The sequence below is a fragment of the Colias eurytheme genome, chromosome 11 (genome assembly GCF_061535395.1).
Source record: "Colias eurytheme isolate Ceu_HAF_F1 chromosome 11, ilColEury1 Martin Lab GWU primary, whole genome shotgun sequence".
Classification (NCBI taxonomy): domain Eukaryota; kingdom Metazoa; phylum Arthropoda; class Insecta; order Lepidoptera; family Pieridae; genus Colias; species Colias eurytheme.
In genome coordinates, this window is record NC_142990.1 from 8,641,313 (window position 1) to 8,661,649 (window position 20,337).

The 20,337-nt window shown below is 32.2% G+C and overlaps 1 protein-coding gene and 1 pseudogene across 1 annotated transcript; both read left to right on the forward strand.

Annotated features, from left to right (window-relative positions):
* Positions 1-680: 680 nt before the first annotated feature.
* Positions 681-17,281, forward strand: LOC149904754 (sphingomyelin synthase-related protein 1-like). The gene is made up of 5 exons (XM_090107254.1): positions 681-1,306; positions 1,386-1,590; positions 7,146-7,432; positions 15,288-15,480; positions 16,662-17,281. Exons 1-5 carry the CDS (start codon positions 862-864, stop codon positions 17,083-17,085), a joined length of 1,554 nt encoding a protein of 517 aa, XP_089963380.1. The 5' UTR covers positions 681-861; the 3' UTR covers positions 17,086-17,281.
* LOC149904755 (cytochrome c oxidase subunit 6B1 pseudogene) lies at positions 9,584-10,002 on the forward strand (annotated as a pseudogene).
* Positions 17,282-20,337: the final 3,056 nt, after the last annotated feature.

The following is a 20,337-nucleotide window of genomic DNA, read 5'->3' on the forward strand; positions in this document are numbered from 1 at the left end:
GCATGAAAGGCTAGATTGTCAAGTGAACGTGAGAGTTTGGATAAAATCAAGGATAAAATCGATAAAATTGTGAATCGCAGTTTGTCAAAACTTTATAAAATTAGTTAGGAGCAGTATTTAAATCCTAAATCGTTTGAAATAATAAGACTCAGTATTAAGAATCATATTTATAGATTTAAAACTGAATACAACGAATCTCAGAGAACTATGACTCGTTCCTAATAATATGTTCTTACTGCCGCTGTGCCAGGCTTAGGCCTAAGAGCATTAAAGTTGGTTTAATGCTCTAAGCGCTGTGCCTATAGGTACCTACCTAAATTGTATGTGTTTTATTATTAAAATCCGTCAAGTGGTTTTCGCTTAAAAGACAACAAACGCATTCCATGGATCGTGAAAGGAAGCGGGTTCGAGTCCCGCCTCGTGATCGTTTTTTTTCTATTCTTTATAAATTTAGATTTTGCCTATACAATTTTCATATCAAATCAGATAAATATCTGCTACACAAATGATTAATATAAATTGTTCAAATATTTCTCATTACACTTACAGAATTAATTTAATAGATATTATTTCCTCATAAAATGGCAACTCTTTTTTCTCTGTGGAACATCCATCCATCAATAGAAAATGTCAAATGTCCAGGTGTCATCTGTCAAACAACGACGGCGTAGTAGGGTAAAGAACGGATGGGACATTTGTCAAATTGGGATAATCAAAGTAAAACGCTGGAACAATGTCTTCGCTTTCTCTCTAGTCTTAAATCAGTGTTTTTATTTTTGTTTAAATTTAGGATAAATTTTTAAGTGAAGTTTTATAAAGAGATTATTTTATTAGTGATCGTGTACACATCATTCTGTTATCATGGATTCGGATATTATAAAATGGAGCAACAAAGAAGTTATTGAATTATTACATAAAGAAAAAATTAGTAGCTTAATTATAGGAATTTGTAAATCACAAGATATCGATGGTCGATGTTTACTGAGCTTCGTGGACCGAGATTTTTACGATTATCCATTCGACAAGTTAAAACTTGGGGAACGCAAACGGTTTATATTGATGGTGAAGAAATTGCAGAAGAGCAATAGAAATGCAATGTGTGAACTCGGTTTGTGCGAAGATTCACTCTCAAACCCAGCGACAAACATAAATTTTGTGGGAACTAATTTATCACATTTAAGTTATAACCTACATCATCAGCTACAAAATGAACTTTATAGTGGAAATACTGATTGTGTATCGAATTATACAGATGTAAAGGCATCTAAATTAAAACCAGAAATTTGGAAAACTGCAATAGCAATGGGTAAATGAGGATTGTATCTTGTATGACAACCTTTTTTAAACTTTATTTTATTTTATTCAATTTTGTTTTGTTTCCATAGGATATGTGTTTTTAGTCACTTGGGTGACAGCAGTGGTTATGGTGATAGTGCATGATAAAGTTCCAGATATGAAAAAATATCCACCGCTTCCAGATCTCTTCTTAGATAATGTTCCACATATTCCATGGGCCTTTGATATGTGTGAGATTACAGGCTCTCTATTGATGGCAATCTGGTTGGTTGTCCTTTTCTTCCACAAACACAGGTAATTATTTTACATTTGCCTTATTTACAGTTGAGGAAAGTATAATAATTAGAATGATTTAATTGTTAACAATATTATATTCCTCTTTGTGTCATTTTATTGTTGTTTTCTTTGTGATGGCACAAAAACAATGTCACAGTTTGGCATTGGATCAAACTCTAATCTACTTTTGGAACTACATTTTTCCAATACAAATTTGTAAACACAATGATATCAATGTAAGCAAATATTGGTTATTATAATTTTTATTGGATATAATTTTTCCTTGGGATTTCCCCCCATTAAAGAGTGCATAACCAACTTTGATTTTACATAGAAATACACAGTCATTCACTGATCCATTAGATTTGTCATTTACAATGAATAATTAAATGGACATTCTGAAGATGTTTTCCTATATTTTGTAGTTATAAAAAAATGTTGAATGTTAATGTTGTTGTTATTAATGTTTACAGTTTATAAAATTGAGGTTAAAACATAAGTCATATAGGTAATGCATGAAAAACAAAAAATATTTTAGAAAGTTAAAGGAACTGACATTAATCAGTTAATTGCAAATTTAGCTTTCTCTTCATGTATTTTTAAAAGAAAAGATATAGTTAGTGGTAGATATGTAGCAAACACACAACAATAATAACTAGCCATTGTTCATTTTACGTATCAAGATATACAAAATTAATTATTGATATTTTATTAATATGTATACATATAAAGTCATATTAAAAATTATTATAGATTATCTTGGTACATATATTGAATAACCTTATCTTTGTCTCTTCATATTTTTTATAGAAATAAAATAAATAGATTACAACAGAGTTGACCGCACTTTGTACTGTAAATGAATCACTGATTTTCTTTGTGCTCAAAACAAAAACAATTCAGATTTTGTAACCTTGTTTAATTGATAAGATTTTATTTACATTTTTATGTCACCCTTTGTTGTATTGTCCACAATGGATAATTGAAGCATTTCATAGATAAACAAGTAATGACATAATAACTATTCTATTATAAGAATAATAAATTATTAAATAAGATATTTATTATAATTGCCTTTGTTCCAATAAAGTTATTCAATTAAATAAATCTCAGATATTTTTAAATTCTTTGTCCTAATAGATTGTTAACAGTTATGTAACTAAAAGACTGACTCTTTATTTCTTAGTCAATATGTATTTGAAAGATAACAGAACCTTGCTCTAAATAATTTTGTGCAATTCCATATTTTTAATTCAAGCTTTCATATTTATAAAAGTACCATACCAAAGCTTCTTGTGCTATGTATATGGAAAAGAATCATTATCAATTCACTGATTTTATTTATGTATACTTCTAAGTTAAATACCTACTGAGAGAGCAGTATTATACTTGGTCACATTTTTGTTTGTAACTGTACTCTTAATATAATAATTACTAACATTCTTCTTAAGGCTGCAGTCTAGCAAAATTGCGTTTTCAACAAGTTATTTGACAATTTTTTCCCGGCTAATGAAATGATAAACTGAATTTTTTTTTCTTGTATATCAATTAGTGTTATATACGCAATGCGCGTGAATTTTTTCACATTTATAAAGTTACTTTATTTTACCTTAATCAGGCCTTCAAGATACGTCTCTTTCTCCCAAAGACATTTCGAGCTAAGTTTGTGCACTCACTACGTTGCAACCGATTACAATTTACACAATCTGATCAGCACATTATTATCCTTATATAGTCGTTATTAAAAACTGCTGAATACAATTGCCGAAAAACTTATGATTTTCTTAATTAGAACGTTATAAATTCATTAAATTTCCCATTTTTTGCCTTACAAAATCTATTGATAAATACTGCTAAAAGTTATTTTTTCCATTAATTTATTCGAGTTGGTTGAAGACCAATGAGTATTAATCCTTTAAAAATTTTTTTTTTTAATTTTGATAATTCTTTAAATATTAAAAAAATATTTAAAATAATTAGGAAAAATCCTAGCGAATTTCTTTAGTCGCGCTCCTTGGGCCGGAGCGTTCTGACGTGTGCTCTACGCTCGATTTTCTTCATACCGAAGTGAAAGTTGCTCTACTTCATTAAATTTAATATTTTTGTTAATTGATTATTTTTAATTTTTATCTTAGTTTTGTGCAAATATTCGTATTTTTAAACATTTGATTTCGATATGGAAAATAAACGAAAAAAATACGCGTGAAAATAAACGAAAAAAGTACTACTAGAAAAATAATTATCTTCGAACATAAAGTTAATGAAACCAAATAGATTGCAAAGGTGATTGGCAACAATTTCTTTATTTTACGGGGTGTCAGTAAAGGGATGTATATTTCTTTAAAACTAAAGTAAGCTCATACATTTTCTTATAATATAATTTTTTTGAAGTTCCAAAAATGTTTATTTTTCGTTTGAGAAATAAGAAATATAATATAAACTTGTATTGAGAACTTGAACTTCCCAAGTTCATCCGGGGAAATCCCCATACGGGGAAAATGATTTCTTTACTCCAAAATTGATCCGAGGTGTTTTAATTTTTTCTTCTAGTAATTTTCAACGTAGCGGCATGTTGTTTGATTATTAATTTTGTAACTTAAATACAGGATGTTGGTTTTATATTCTGATCTTACAGACGCGCTGACAAATTTAGTCCGCCATTTCTAGTTTAGTCTACCAACTCTAAGTACCAATATTAAAACGAATGGATTATCATCACATCATCAAAACTCAGATGTAATGGAAGATCACAATAACATAGAAAATTCAGTGGGTATTGAGAACTAAACAAACAGAAGTAACAGAGACACGAAGAATAAAAAAAGAGGACGAAAACGATAATTCGTTGATGCTTTCCCTTTTCGACGTATTGTTAGGGTACATCACCAATCTGCAAAAAACAAAATTGATGATTCCCAATTGCTGATTAAAAATGAAAAACAAATAATCGACAACAGTGGTGAAAATTTGCTGATCACAATGAAACATCCTTCAGTGGTAGCAGATTTACTCATTTAAAATGTATCGGTGAACAGCGTAAAGGAGAGGAGGACAGGAAAACATTATGAATGTGGATAGTGGATTGTATACAGGGTGTAATCGATAAGTATGTGCAGGCGATTATGACGTTATTATTGCAGGTATCAAAAAACTTAAAACTGATATCGAAATTAATTTACCTAATGAGCAAAATGACAATAATAACTTTTTAAAAGTATAACGAGAAATATCTAAAAAATTTACTTTATACACTCCCATATCAAAAAGGGAAAATGGGACTAGTAGAAGTTAAATGTCTAATTCCGGCAAAAGACATGAATGCGGAAGATGCGGTTAAAAATAAAAAAATTAATATTTGAAATACAATGCAAAAAATAACACTTTTGAAATACAAATAAGCAGACTTCTGCTTTTGCAACTAAACGTTGCAGAAGCAGAAGTCTGCTTATTTGCTGTTTGGACTGGAGTGAATCATTCGTTAAAAATAGAATATATAAAAAATTATGTAACGTTTAGGCAAAATAAAATGATGGACCATTATCAAGATTTTACATAAATTGCCTACTGTCAGAATTGATTGATTCGAGACTTCAGCATTCGATGCCCATCAAGGACCCATCCTATATCATTCAAGCGATTGAAAAAAAAAAAGAGATAAATCCAGTGCAACCGATAAAGCATCAGAATGCTAGCAAAAGATTTATTAGGTTTATCAATATAAATCTATATATTATACATAATATAATAAATCTGTAGAAGACGCGAAGACCGACATCCGCGCGGACGGAGTCGCGGGCGGAAGCTAGTCAGAAATAAATATCTTTTGTTTTCATTTGTGTATTTTTCTATTTTATAATTTTTTAACACAAACATTACATTTTTTTTATTATATACAAAATTTGTTTATCCGTTTTATTAGTTAAACTGAACAACTTTCACTAAGAAACTTAGGTCGAAAAAAATGTATAGAGTTATGCATTTTGTATGGAAAGCTTATTTTTTTTTATATTTCGTCCAAATTTCTTTGTAAAAGTTGATCAGTTATATAAACATGAAGTTGAAGATATCAATAGAAAGTATTCGCAAATCTTGTGTACTGATAAAAAAAATCACCCGGTGTAATTTTCACGAAAATTGTTTCAAATTGTCATTTTTGGTACTTATTACGAATATTAAATTATGCATACGAATGATTTAATTTTTAAAAATTAAGTGGAGCAACTTTCCCTTAGTACATTTGTATTATTTACATATAGGATGACAGGATGCATTTGTTTGCACTACTAGACCAAGCCCTTAAAACAAAAAAGGTACAACTGAATGTCATGACCTACAATAGCATGTTAATAACCTTTTCTGACACTGAAACACAAATTTCTCTTATCCTTATCAACATCTAGGTGTAAAATTCGATAACCAAAATATTGATATGATATAAATACATATAATAAAATTAGTTATATCTAAACAATTCATAATTCATAATTCATTTATTCAGCAAAATAACATTTATCAATATAATTAATCATTCTTAGACAATATGTACTTAACAATATACATACCTACGTAAATATGTAAGTCTTGTAATGAGCGGCATTAAAATATTTCACCGCTTTTTATTTCATTTAGTTCAATTAACCCGTTTTCGCTCACCTTTCGCTGTTATGTAAAGCAGTTTTGGCCTTGTTTCTTTAAAAATTAAAAAAGCATTATCGCACCATACGTAATTTTCATAAAAGTTATAAAATGCTATAAAACAGGCTTATGTACTTAAAAAAGTTAAACATTCTACTTTGATCGATGGTATTAATTTATTAAGCATTATAATCATACCAATAAAAATAAATTACGGGATAATATATTTTTATCATTTACTTAAGTACTTAATACATTTACGCATTATACCCAATAATATATACTTAATACGCAAAAATATATTGCCAATGCAAAATTTATAAAAATCAATATAATAATATTGGTCTCGCACTACGCAATATTTTAGGCAATTTTTCCTCGTAAAGTAAAATATGACTCGGACGAAACATTAGCTTTTTTGAAAAGAAAATTACATTCATTTTATCAAATAAACAACAACGCAAACTGGCAAACGCACACACAATATTAGTTTACGTAGTTTTTTTGTCAATATTCTTGTGTGTGTGCTCGACTTACAGGGACAGCTTGTCGAGGGAAATACGTTAGTAACGCATGATGTCTTGAGTTCGGACCGGGTCATGCATTGTATCAACGCATTTTAAACATTCTGTCCCATTGTTATCGACTATCGTATATGTACAGTCCCCGGCACGTAATTTGTCAAGGGTCTTTGAAAGCGCTCAAGACGCTTTCCACGTATTCCTCTCCTTTCTTAAATTTTCTTCTCAACAGACATCATTAAACATACCAATAATCATGGAAAAAAGCAAGAGATAAGTCAGATAAGTGACCAGTAACCTTGCCAATTTAGTGCTGGAATTGTACATGATGTCACCAAACTCGCATCTACTTAGCTGTTATGCTTTAAGCTAATGAGCAAAAAGAACAGCACGAATACAATACAATCGCGTTCGTAGGTTTATAATATTGCGGCGGTTCTTCGCGTTGGCGGGCACCGTGTTCCTGCTGCGATGTTTCACGATGTTGATCACGTCGCTGTCGGTGCCCGGGTCGCACCTGAAGTGCGAGCCGCGGTTCTACCCGCCGGCGGACGACCTCACGGTGTGGGGCCGGCGGCTGCGGCAGGCCTACGATATATGGAGCGGTGCGGGCATGTCTGTGCGCGGTGTGCGTACCTGTGGGGACTATATGTTCTCAGGACATACGGTGGCGCTGACGCTGCTCAACTTCTTCATCACTGAATGTGAGTAATTTTTAACTGTGATTGTTTTGTATACGTGACTTAAATTCTTGTAACATCAAAAAGTATTTTTAATTTGTAGGTATATGTGTATTGTGTTTAATTTTTACTTGTACAATACTGCTTTATTGTTGCTTCTTGTTAGGAGAGAACAAGATTCATTAAGATCGGTGTATCGTCAGATTGGTTTAACAGGCGCGAAATTGAGTCACAGAAAATTCAATGGACGGAATGCAACTGTATCATTAGGTCAATCGTTATTTGTATGAAGCGGATAAGCGTTCGTTGTGTATCCACTTTATTGTAGATCATACGAATATAACTTATGATTATCATAAGAACATTATACCTATATTAAGAAGAGCTGGAACGTCAACACATTTACACATTGCACATGTTAGGCCGGGAGATACTGACACAAAATTTCGGGTCATTTGTAACAGGATGGCGGTCTAGAGGGGTCTAGTACGCAATGACAAAAAGAAAAATGATGGTCAGTGGGCGTTATTTTATTTTTTATTTATTTTATTGTTTTTTTAAATCAACGCATCGCGTCGGTATGGGGGGCTGTAAGTTACACCGGAAAAGTATGGCATGACACTACCGCCTACATCTTTTTTATGGGCTATCGGTAAATTCTAAAATTTTTGTGTTACAAATCGTTTGACTTTCGCTATTTATCCGACGAGTTCGACTAACGCCCACGCGACTAGTCCGCCGGTACCAGCGTTCTGACCATAATTTTTCTTTTTGTCATTGCGTAATAAGACCCCTGTAGAACCGCCATTCTGTTACAAATGACCCGAAATTTTGTGTCAGTATCTCCCGGCCTATGTGTAGCTTTTATTTTGCAATTGTTTATAAATACAGGGTGATGTGTGTAGTACGAATATCTAAAAATCTATGAAGAATTTTGTGATACAGTAAATGAAAGAATTTGATTTTAAATAAGAAAACGTCCGTTATTTAAATCATTATCAAAATAACCATCCGTGTGTTGGGAGTGAGCGTACACGTGTTATTTGTATTGTTTTTATGACCTGAAATTTAATTATTATTTGATAATTGAATGATTATTAATTCTTTTATCCAATTGATTATTATTAGAATAAATAATTAAGTTAATCAATTGATTTACTTTTAAATTATAATTTTACAGGTAAATTATGAGAGCTTTCATAATTAATATTTGCATATATTTATCTACAACGCACCATTTTACAATTCAAGTCTAAAATGAAACTAGAGTCACATTTATTTTTGAACATACTGTAAGTGAAATTGCATAAGTGTGAGTACTGTGAACATGCCAGCTTTCCTTAATTGACCTATACACGTAGAGACGTCAAATTTCTCTTCATTTAAACTCAAAATTCAGAAGATAGTCAAAATTGACCAGTCTCAAGATTAAGAACTCAAGATTAAGTTGCCACTAGAGAAAATTTTACTATTGTACCATTTAAATTTGTTAATCTGTAAAAATAAAATGAATGAAATTTACTAATACCTACACGCACTTAAATTAACACAGATTTGCTCTATCTATCAACAATATCTATTGGTTTAAATTAATAGCCAAATTAATGCGATACCATTCTGAAATTATGAGTCATACGCGGAAACAGCCTAATATCGCTATGTACAGTAAAACAAGATAAAGATATGTATTGGCATGCCTTTATCGGCACTTAGCTGCAAATTCTTTATTTCTAGTTTTCGGCGATACAGTTTTAAATTTTATAACATGTATAATGTATATTGTCATCAATTTACAATTCACCAATTTAAAAATGACTGGTTTTCATTAGGACAAGACGCGACTTGGAGAGGCCTTTGCTCAGCATTGGGACACGACAGGCTGATACAATACAATGTATATTGTATAATTTAAGTTGTTATAAATATAATAATACTTACTTACCTGAATTGTTCGCTTAGAAAAATATTCCCATATAAAAGATAATTTTTCAAATTGCTATAACGGGAAAAATTGTAGATAAGTAGAAGATAAAATATTTCAATAGAACTTATATCTTCTAGTACTTATCTAATAATACTTCAAATTTTGGACATGAGCGATATTGAATCAAGTAATTTTACATAATTTCTACTTATATATCGCTTTATAAATTATAGAAATCAAAATTTATCAAAATGTGTGATCAAGAATTTAGAACGCTTCGAATCGATCCCAGATATCCTTTTCAAAATCAAACCAGAGCCTGCTACGATAATTACTGCGATTACTACAAATGTACACGACTTCTTGGAGATGTCGATGATTGTAAAATTTTCAAGCGATATTTCGAAACAATCTGTCCCAATTTTTGGATTGGACACTGGGATGAATTGCGCGGGAAAGGAGCTTTCCCTGGCCCTATTTGAAAAGCTTTTGATGATTTGAATAAACATTTGAAAATAAAAATAAATACTAAACACTAATCCCAACAATGATAGGCTATACTTATTTTAGAGTCAATCTGAATTCTAAAGTATATCGAACTAGTTATTGCATAAGTTGGAAATGATGTTTATCTAAACAGACTTCGTTGTTTGATACTCAAACACGCTAAAACAACTGACCGAGTTTTTTAATTGTAGCATGTAGGTGGATAACGTACACATAGTCCCAAAAATAGGGTTAAGGGGAATCAGAGAATTTGATGTTCCCTTAAATTGGATCTAAATGTACATATATTATATTACATATATTGATTGAGCCAGTAAGAGAAAAACTTAAGAAACAGTATTCGCTTTGGAAACTTTATGATTTAATATGCAGTTGTGATCATACTTCCAGTGTGTTCTTTCAGACGTCATTTTGATTTTATCTTTAAATGATGAATCGATGAAGGTCAACCAGTTAATTGTGTTTGAAAAAGAAAATATCCCCACTTCAAATAAAAATCGCAAAAATTCGTCATAAAGAATAATCTCGATATGATTCAATTGTGCAGATACGTTAGCTCCTGATATCCTATTAATATTATAAAGGCGAAAGTTTGTAAGGATGTATGGATGTATGGATGTATGGATGTATGGATGTTTGTTACTCTTTCACCTAAAAACTACTGAACCGATTACAATGAAATTTAGCACACCTATAGAGGGTAACTTGGATTAACACATAGGATAGGTTTTATCCCGGAAATCCCACGGGAACGGGAACTATGCGGGTTTTCCTTTGAAATCGCGGGCGAAGCCGCGGGCGGAAATCTAGTTAACGATAAATGTATTGCTAATAAGACTTGTTTCTTTTTCTCACTTTCGTTAGTCCTGTGCTTTATTTCCCTCCATAACTTCATTTCTTATCCCGACTCCTTTAAAACTGCCAATGCATCTGTAGAGTCGTTGCTTGCTTCTCGCTATACTATTAAAAGCTATACCAGAAAATATTATCAAAAAATACGCTTAAAACCTTTTGGATAAAATATAGTGTTGGCAAATCTCTTATTCTTGTAGAATTTTCAAATATCCTCTTATTCACATCATAATTTCCGAATCAATGCTTTTCCTTTTTGTATTATTGCTTTTGAAAAAAATATTTTTTACCTTTGAAAATCGGCATTCATCAATTCATTGAATGTTTTCAATAGCAACTAGGAAGTAACGTAAAAAGGTCATTATAAACATTTTGTACAGCGTAATTCGACCTACATTTCTGCAAATTGCGCACAACCCAATTCTTTATTGACCGCAAATCTGCAAATATAAAACGAGTTCCCGATAAGGTCAGGTGGGGTAAGAGGGTCACTGGGGGAAGAGGGCCTAAAGACCATAACTAGTAAACCGAAACGTTTATGACTATGTACTTTCCGTCGGTAAAACAGTGAAGGCGAATTAGTTTGAGCGGTTTTGAGTAGATGTCGCTACGTAGCACAGACGTTACAAAAAATGTAAACAAATGTGACAGTTGCGAATTTGACTTACACCAAGTTGGCGCGTTTTTTTGCGAACCCATATTTTGTTGATAAAATAGTGCTAGAAATATTTTAAATACAGTGATACACGGTAAAAACTGTAAGTATTTCTTTTATTAATCATTTTAGTTGAGAAACAACTAATTATGTGAATTTATTTCGCTTGAAAATCCTAGCCTCCAAAAACAATAGCTGGGGTAAGAGGCTCACTATTGACGGTGAAAGAGGAACATACGTTTCTCTTCCCCCGTGTCAGGGGTGACCAACATTTTGATTAATTTTTTAGTATAATTTATAATTTATAGCCAGTGTTGTCTAGGGGCTATTATAACAAAAAATTTTTTATAATCGGTCTTTTAGTTTTTGAAACCATATTATTATTATCACAAACAAATAAAAAATTAAATATTTTTTTTATTATATTATCTACCTATATAGATAAATAAAATTTCATGCGATTTGTATACGTCTCTTTCTCTATAATTGTAATAAGTATTGACTTCTTGTTGTTTGACTGTTGCAGGAATATAAGATAAAACATGCCGCGAAAATATATAAGAAAATCTAATAGAAGCAGTTATGATAATGATAAATTAAATGAGGCTGTCAATGCAGTGAAAATGCAAACAATGCTTGTTTGAAGTCATGGCCGATTAAGGGTTAAAGACAGTATCGCAATGTTGATCTCATATCACATAGTTTATATGATTAAATAAAAATAGCAGTATAACTTGTCGACTTCTTTTTAGTTTGCCACCCCTGATCGAACCTGTATGTCCCTCTTACCCCGAATTGATGTATTCTTGTTTTTTATTCCAAATTATACCTTATTTCATCTATATTAAGATCTAATATTGACCAAAGACATTCTACCTACAAATTAACGAACATTTAGCAACGAATATTTTAATTCAAACTCCAATCTTAGGAAATACAATGACAGTCCCTCTTACCCCATGTAAGGGGGAAGAGGAACGATTACTCAATCTTGACATTAATGTCAATATCTTCGTAAGAACTGTTATTAGAGTAATGACATTTAGCCTACGGGAAGCTAATACATAAAGGTAAGTTTTGTGTGTTTCAAACATCTTAAAAAGCTATAAATGTTGTTCCTAGCAGTCAAAATATTTTACTGAAAATGAAATATGTTCCTCTTACCCCACCTGACCTTAGTTAATAATTTCTTTAGATAAAAGTATCAAAATTCGCGCCAAAGAACTTCCTTTTGTCTCTTTAAAGTGCAGTTTAAACTTCCCGAATTCCCGATACCAAAACAATGTTATCTAGTAACTGACTGATATTCGGTAATATTGTTTCGTTCAAAGTCAATATTACACCGATAAACACTTGATAATTGAACACAGTCATCAATTTTATAAGAATTGATTTAGATTACATTTACGTTACTCACTAAAGTGATTTTATAAATATTCTACTAGGTATTTAAATTATCTTTTTTATTTTAAAATTATCAACAGGTTGCTTTTAATGTTATTTCCATATAATACTTATGCTTCCAATTTACATTTATATTATATTACTACAACTAAATATTTTTTGATGATCAGAAAATTTGCATGAGATAGGAAAGGTGCTTGTTGCTCATTTTTTGGTATGCAGATACAAGGAAATTTAATTGTGAAAATGTGCTCGGTCTTATGTTTAAAACAGTAGAATATGTTGCAGTAATAAATCATAGGTCCATAGGAGAGGCAATTAAACTTTGACTCGAGTCCTGATAACAATCTGTTAGAATGAGATAGAAATAAAATATATATGTACGTATATTACCTATTTTCTTAAATAATTGCGTATACATTTCCGTATCAAAACACGCAATAATATAATTGTTATTGTGCTTGTTGAACTGGTAACATAAATATTTAAATCTATGAATACCATTTTTGTTTGCGTCCAAGGAAGTAAATGTTTGTTTATATAGTAGAATACGCTTATTTTAGCGTATCTATATCGGCTTTATCTTAATCATTGAATGCTTTGACAAATAAATATTTTCATATCGACCAATCGGTTCTCACTTGTCACGTAAACATTTGAATTTATAACGCACTGATTGCGTTTCAGAAATATGGGATAATATGCGTCTTGAAATGGTGATAATGTTATAACAAAACAAATAAATTGTCACTAAAATTGTTTTTTATTTATTTTAAAATTAATTAAGTCTACTACCTACTGCTTAAATGACACAAGTTGATAGTAATACGTGTTTTATTTAACTCGTTTGTTTAATAGTATGTAATCAATAATAACAATTTTATCGAAACTTTCTAAAAAAATACATTAACTATACATTACTTAGCGTCTAGCGATAAGAAAATAACACTCCTATGACATTAAAATTATTAAGACTGCCTATTTTATTTGTATAATATTAGCATCTTCTTATAATATGAGAATACCACCAAATTATCTGGGTATTCTTATGAATAACTTTCCTGCAATTGATTTTTTTCATAATAATAAAAAAATCATCATTATCGACAAGGTAATCGAAAATTATATGCTCCATTAAATTCAACATAGAACACAATAGATGCAAAAGCATTTGTTACTATGATTAGCCATTGATATTGTTACTAGAAGAATACAACATTACATTACATTCTGCTTCGAATGAATAGATCAACAATCGTTTCAATATGTACTGATATAACGGAAATCTCAAATATTACCGCCCCGACATACCATATCCATGCTTACGTTACTTTGCCTGATGTTATTTAAATAAAGTTCAAATCGTCTTATTTTAGTTAGTTTAACATTTTACTTCATATTTTATATGGGTTCACTTCGAAATTAAAGTGAAAAATTCTATAAATATGACATAGAATGCCAGCACTAGCAGCAGTAGTTTCGAAGAATCTACGATTCTTCGAAACTACTGCATACCATCTTGTGCGTATTAGTTTAGAATATTGCTCGGTTATTGGAGGCCACATTCTTTTGCTCATAATATGTTAAGATATTCCTTCGCTCATATATTCGTTTCAGACGAATACAATGAAAATATTTTAGAACCTGAGCTAATCTAGCTCAAAAGTTAACCTCTTATCAAAACAATCAGTAAATTTCCTCTTTGGAAACGATCTTATATCGTATTAGTCAAAACTTTTACCAAGCAATTTTGCTTAAATTAAATAAAAAGCTGATTATCCTCAATCACAAGTACATTCACTTTTTTCCTTTATTAATCGGTCACATTCATTAACATTACATATTATGTACATATCTAATCTTGATAATATTCGTTAATGTAACAGGTACTGGATGACCTTTTAGAAATATATTTAAAAATTGTTTCGTAATATTTAATTTTCCTTTATAATTCGTATAATGTAAAGGAGATGCAGATTATAATGGATCGAGAAATTAATGAATTCAAGGTTTATGTTACGAAATTATGTGAAATCTTTATTTCTTATTGATCAATTTAGAAATCCTTTATCAATCGGTAGTCATAAATATTTACAATATATTTCAGTTCCACACCAACTCATCGTTGGAATCCACTTTACAATATTAATCTAATATTGTCAAGACCCTTACAGTCCTACCGTTCCGACCGTCAGTCTTGTTCATACAATATACTAACCGTGGGCTATGCCCCACTTATGTTTCGATTACATTATACTGAATCATATTCTTAGAAGGATTGATGATTGCTTTACCTCCAAAGTGTATCTATCCCACACTAAATTTCTTTATCTTCATTCTTCACTAGAAACAAAGAACACAAAACCATGATATGTTAAGAAAGATTGCGCTACGAATAGAGAACCTTCGCTTTCGGGGACGTCAGTTAAAAAATCTGTCGAATAACAAAGAACTTTAAAACGGATTCAGCTTAGAAACAATAAGAATTGACCTTTATTTTTGGGAACAACAATTAACAAAAATGTCGTTTCTTTCAGACACATCGCGCAGTCTGTACCTCTTGCACATCCTGACGTGGGTGATGAACATGTTCGGCATATTCTTCATCCTGGCGGCGCACGAACACTACTCGATCGACGTGTTCATCGCGTTCTATATCACGTCGCGGCTGTTCCTGTACTACCACACGCTGTCCAACAACCAGGCGCTCATGCAGAGCGACTCTTCTAGGTACGTTTAATACTTCTAGTAGTTAGTACTTTTTGGTTAAGAAATTAGGTGTACCCCGCGGTTTTTCCCGCCCTAGTTTGAGCGATAATGTATTTAAGTAATTTTTATGAAAGATTTTTTTCCCGTTTTTTTTTTCAATATTTTTCATTGATATATTAAAAAGGCAATATTAAGGCAGATATAGAATTGAAAGATTGGATTGTTTTTTAATTGTTACGATTGAACTCAAAAATACCCTCGTTCAGCTTTACTAGGTCGATTATTCTATTCGTTTACATTTGCAGAAAAGTACTTGCAATATGTATCATTTTTTCGAAAATGACAATTGCATTGCTGTAATAAATCATAATTAATTACTAGTGCAGTTTCATGTGTGTATAAGTCATTGTCATTAGTGGGTATAAGAACTCATCTATATACATGTATCTTAGATATAGTGATCGTGTGACTGAAAATTTCTTACTCAATTTTATTTAAAACCCTGTCAAATAGTATGATGACACTGGACAGTGTCTTTGATGTACATTGAAGCGAATGAACTATTTTGGTGCACGTCTTAAAATTACGTTGCAAATTGTCGAGTAAATTGATAATTGAGGGAAGTTATATAGTTATCTCTTGACTAGAGTCTGACATGCAATTAACATTTAATTCTATTTTTTTATTTAAAAATGTGTTTTCTTAAAATAGCTAGGTTGGTTAATTAAAATAAATTTTAATTTATGATCGTAATCCGTATTAAAGAAAGAAACATTTGGTATATTATCTTGATTTTAAATGTAGGTAACGTGATAAACAGTTGTAAGTGTGTTGCATAACTTTACCAGTTTTGTGAAATGATTTTGAACTGAAAGATAATTTTTTTATGGCATTAAGCCAAATACGTTTTCATACAAACAATTCGTGCATCCATTAACAAGGTTGTCGCCGCGATAATGACAGGAATTTTATCAAATTACATCACCCATAAAAGGGCAAGAATTAAATCTAGCTCTCGTAAACATGCACACGTAATATGTAAATAGCATTCGTATGAATGTTTCTCTTATATGTGACTAATAATAAATAATAAAACTCACATGTTTACTAACGAACAGCCGTGCTCAAGCATATAATTGTTTGCATGTTCGGAGTGTATATTATCATATTCATAACTAATGTCAAACAATTGTCTATTCCAGAACAAGAATATGGTTTCCGCTGCTGTCGTTTTTCGAATCCGAAGTGGACGGCACCGTGCCCAACGAGTACGAGGGGCCCATGACGATACTGAACAACTTGCGGCAGTGGCTCATACAGCTGGTGAGCGACGTGAAGACGTCGTCGATGGCCAAGATCGCCGGCACCAAGCTGCAGGAGGGAGCCGCCATGGGGGAGTACTCCGTCGTCAAACTCGTCGACGGCATCAAGAGGAATCTCAGCCTCGTGGAAGAGTTCAAGAACTCGCGACAGCGACTCGTCACACTCGACAAGAACGTGCAAGCGTGTCAGTTGGACGAGTTCATGGAAGCCGAACCGCTGCACAGGAACATCGGGGAACTCAGCGAATCCTTCCGACGAGACTTCAGCAATCCGCCGTCGCCCGTCATGAAGAAGACGATGTAAAACGTATTCGGCGTAGGAATGAGGCTATACATAGTTAAATAATATCATTTAAACTTTAGATACCTGAGCGTTATACATTTCCACTGTAGATTTTATATACAGTTATTCCATATTTATGTTAAGCTAAAGATGTAGTAAATTATTAAGGAATTATTTTGCTCAAAATGATAATCATGAAAATATATTACGCTTTCAACGTAAATACGCATTTGTTTTATTTGTGTAGTGCTGTGTTTACTACGACATTTATGCAACAGCATGCAACAATCAAACTGCCGCACGGCTTCACCCGCGGCCGCGGGCAAAAGCAAGTATTTTATGGCTTATGTATGACTAGATTTCCGCACGCGGCTTCGCCCGCGTTTTCAAAGGAAAACCCGCATAGCTACCGTTCCCGTGGGATTTCCGGGATAAAACCTATCCTATGTGTTAATCCAAGTTACACTCTATATGTGCGCTAAATTTCATTGTAATCGGTTCAGTAGTTTTTACGTGAAAGAGTAACAAACATCCATACATCCATACTTACAAACTTTCGCCTTTAGTATTAAGATTAAGATTCTGCTACATCACTTCCATGTAGGTACAATGAACGTCATAAAAATCCGTTCAATAGTTTTCGCATTAAAGAGGTACCTACTTAAATAATAACATTCATACAAACACTCGAGTTCATGATAATGCAATACTTTCGAATGCTACTAAGTAATTATTTATTTTTTGATATTTCTATTGATTCATTCTGGGCTACTCGGCCCTTTAACAATTTGAGAAAATGCGAATATGGAATAACTATAACAAAACTTTCAGTTTTCAGTTTAAATATATTACAAACTATTCGAACTTATTTGCCAAGTTTTATTCTGACTGCAATACTAAAAGTACAGGCAAAGGCAAAGAACAGGCAAAGGTAGCCAGTTGAGGCCCTTTCGATCCGCTTTATCCGAAAAAATTACAAAATATCATGCATTTCCTTTATTTGCGTAATTGTATGTATTATATAAATTAGCTCACTTCCAACCTTCAAGGAAAATATGTTTTAAAAATTAATTGACCGTCGGATATTGTGAAAATGTATTACGTATCCAACTATAGATACGTAATAACTTAGTTCTAACATAGGTACCTAAATACTTCCATAAATTAAAAGCACAATATGTATTTTAAAACAGGCAAGGCAAAGAATCGAAAGGTTCCAATTTTTTTTGCATAGATTCTTTTTATGAACTCTTTACGCAGAGAACACTTCAAAACTTGTTTGTGTTATTCTACAAAGAACCAGATTAAACATAGGATTCTTTTTCTACTTATAATGCGAATTTGTAGCTAACTTTAGGGTGGACATTCACTAGAGCATTTTTAAGTAGGTACTTGTGGTAGTAACGAAAGTTACAACAATACAGCTATTAATTTACAAAAGCATCTCTATGAAATGTAACGTTCATGCTAATGCCCGATGCTCTGTTCGGCGCAATGCTCAGTGTTCGAGTCTACCTTTAAGTTGTAACAGGTTTGAACCTATTGCAATAGAAGACAGCATCGCCCGCGTTCGTGCTTTGGTTCGGTAAAATATTACACCAATACACTCGTTGGTACTTGGTATTATACTCACGAATCACGATGTAACACAACATGGAACATAGTCTTTGATGGGCGGTTCAATAAAATTTCAAAACGATGAATGCTTCAAGTTGTTGTATCTGAAGACAAGAAATCCTTCAACATGATGGTTTCTGTGATGTTTCCACGTTTGTGATATAATAAATATCCACCTTTAACGTCTTTCGGGACAGAAATAGGCAGGTTTTAGGATAAAGGTACCTACAAGCTACAACGGATTTTGATGCGGTTTTTTTTAAATTTAGAGTAATTATCGAGGCAGGTTTTATCATATATTGGGTTTAGACAAAGCGGGCGAAGCCGCGGGCTCGTTTCTAGTTTATATATTAAATCTGTTAGATTTTTTAGCTAGGTTGTTATATTTGAAAATATCTATAGAGATTGTTTATAGAGTTTGTCTGAAGAGTTTGTTTGTTTGTTTGAACGCGCTAATCTCAGGATCTACTGATCCGATTTGAAAAATTATTTCAGTGTTAGCCCATTCATCGAGAAAGGTTATAGGCTATACAGGGTGTCCCACTATCGGTATACTAAGCGCGAAGGGACTTGTAGTTTTATATGTAAAACTTAAACAAAAAAAAATGATCATGTAAAATGGAATTATATAAGTGTTTTTACGTACTCAGCGTATACAAAACTCTAACCTCCTTTGAGCTTAGTATTCCGATGGTGGAGCACCCTGTATATCATCACGCTAAGAGTCTAACAGGAGAAAAGCCACGCGGGTGAAACCGCGGAGCGCAGCTCGTAAGATATTAAAATAGTGAGCGAAAGAGGGAAGAGGGAAAGGGGTTGTTATCTTTCAAGTTGAAGAGTATAGAAGTATAAAAGAACAGGTACTAGGGCTTAAATAACGACACCATTTAAATGTATTATTATAAAAATATATATTTGCTAAGGGTTATAATTATTATGAGACTCACAAAAAAGTAATTGTCGTCTGTTATGCAAAAAAATAATTAATTTTATGATAAAAACGACATGGTCGTAAACATAACACAGAGGGATTTTTTATTTCAGGCTATTCATTCTGGATGGAACTGAATCTAAAATTGTATTCTTCTTAGCTGGCCATTCTCCCATTACGATACGCACAGGAGATTCAAGTATCCTGTAAGTCTCGGAGACTAGTCGCCGCGGAGTATCTCACATACATTTGTATGTAGGCTCGCACACTACGCTACCGGTACAATGTATGTGAGATATTCCGCGGCGACTAGTCTCCGAGACTTGCAGGATACTTGAATCGCCTGTGCGTATCGCAATGGGAGAATGGTCTAACTCCCACTCCAAACACACCTATATGATTGGAAAAACAAATTTAACACGTAACTTTGTTCAACAGAACATAGTAATGTCGTGGACGAATAATATAATAAATATTTATTAGTCCATGGTAATGTAAATCCATCATCTCTAGGTATCATAATAATTTTATGAAAGGTCTAATCTTTTTTTAATTGTCTTAAACAAAATACATTTATCGACGGACGACATTATTAAAAACAATTATAAACATAAAAACGCAACTAGTGCGTAACTATAATCTCATCATTACATATTATTAAAAGTGCCAACTTAGAAGAAGTATATATTATTCAATACAATCGGATGGATTATTCCGCGTCTTTA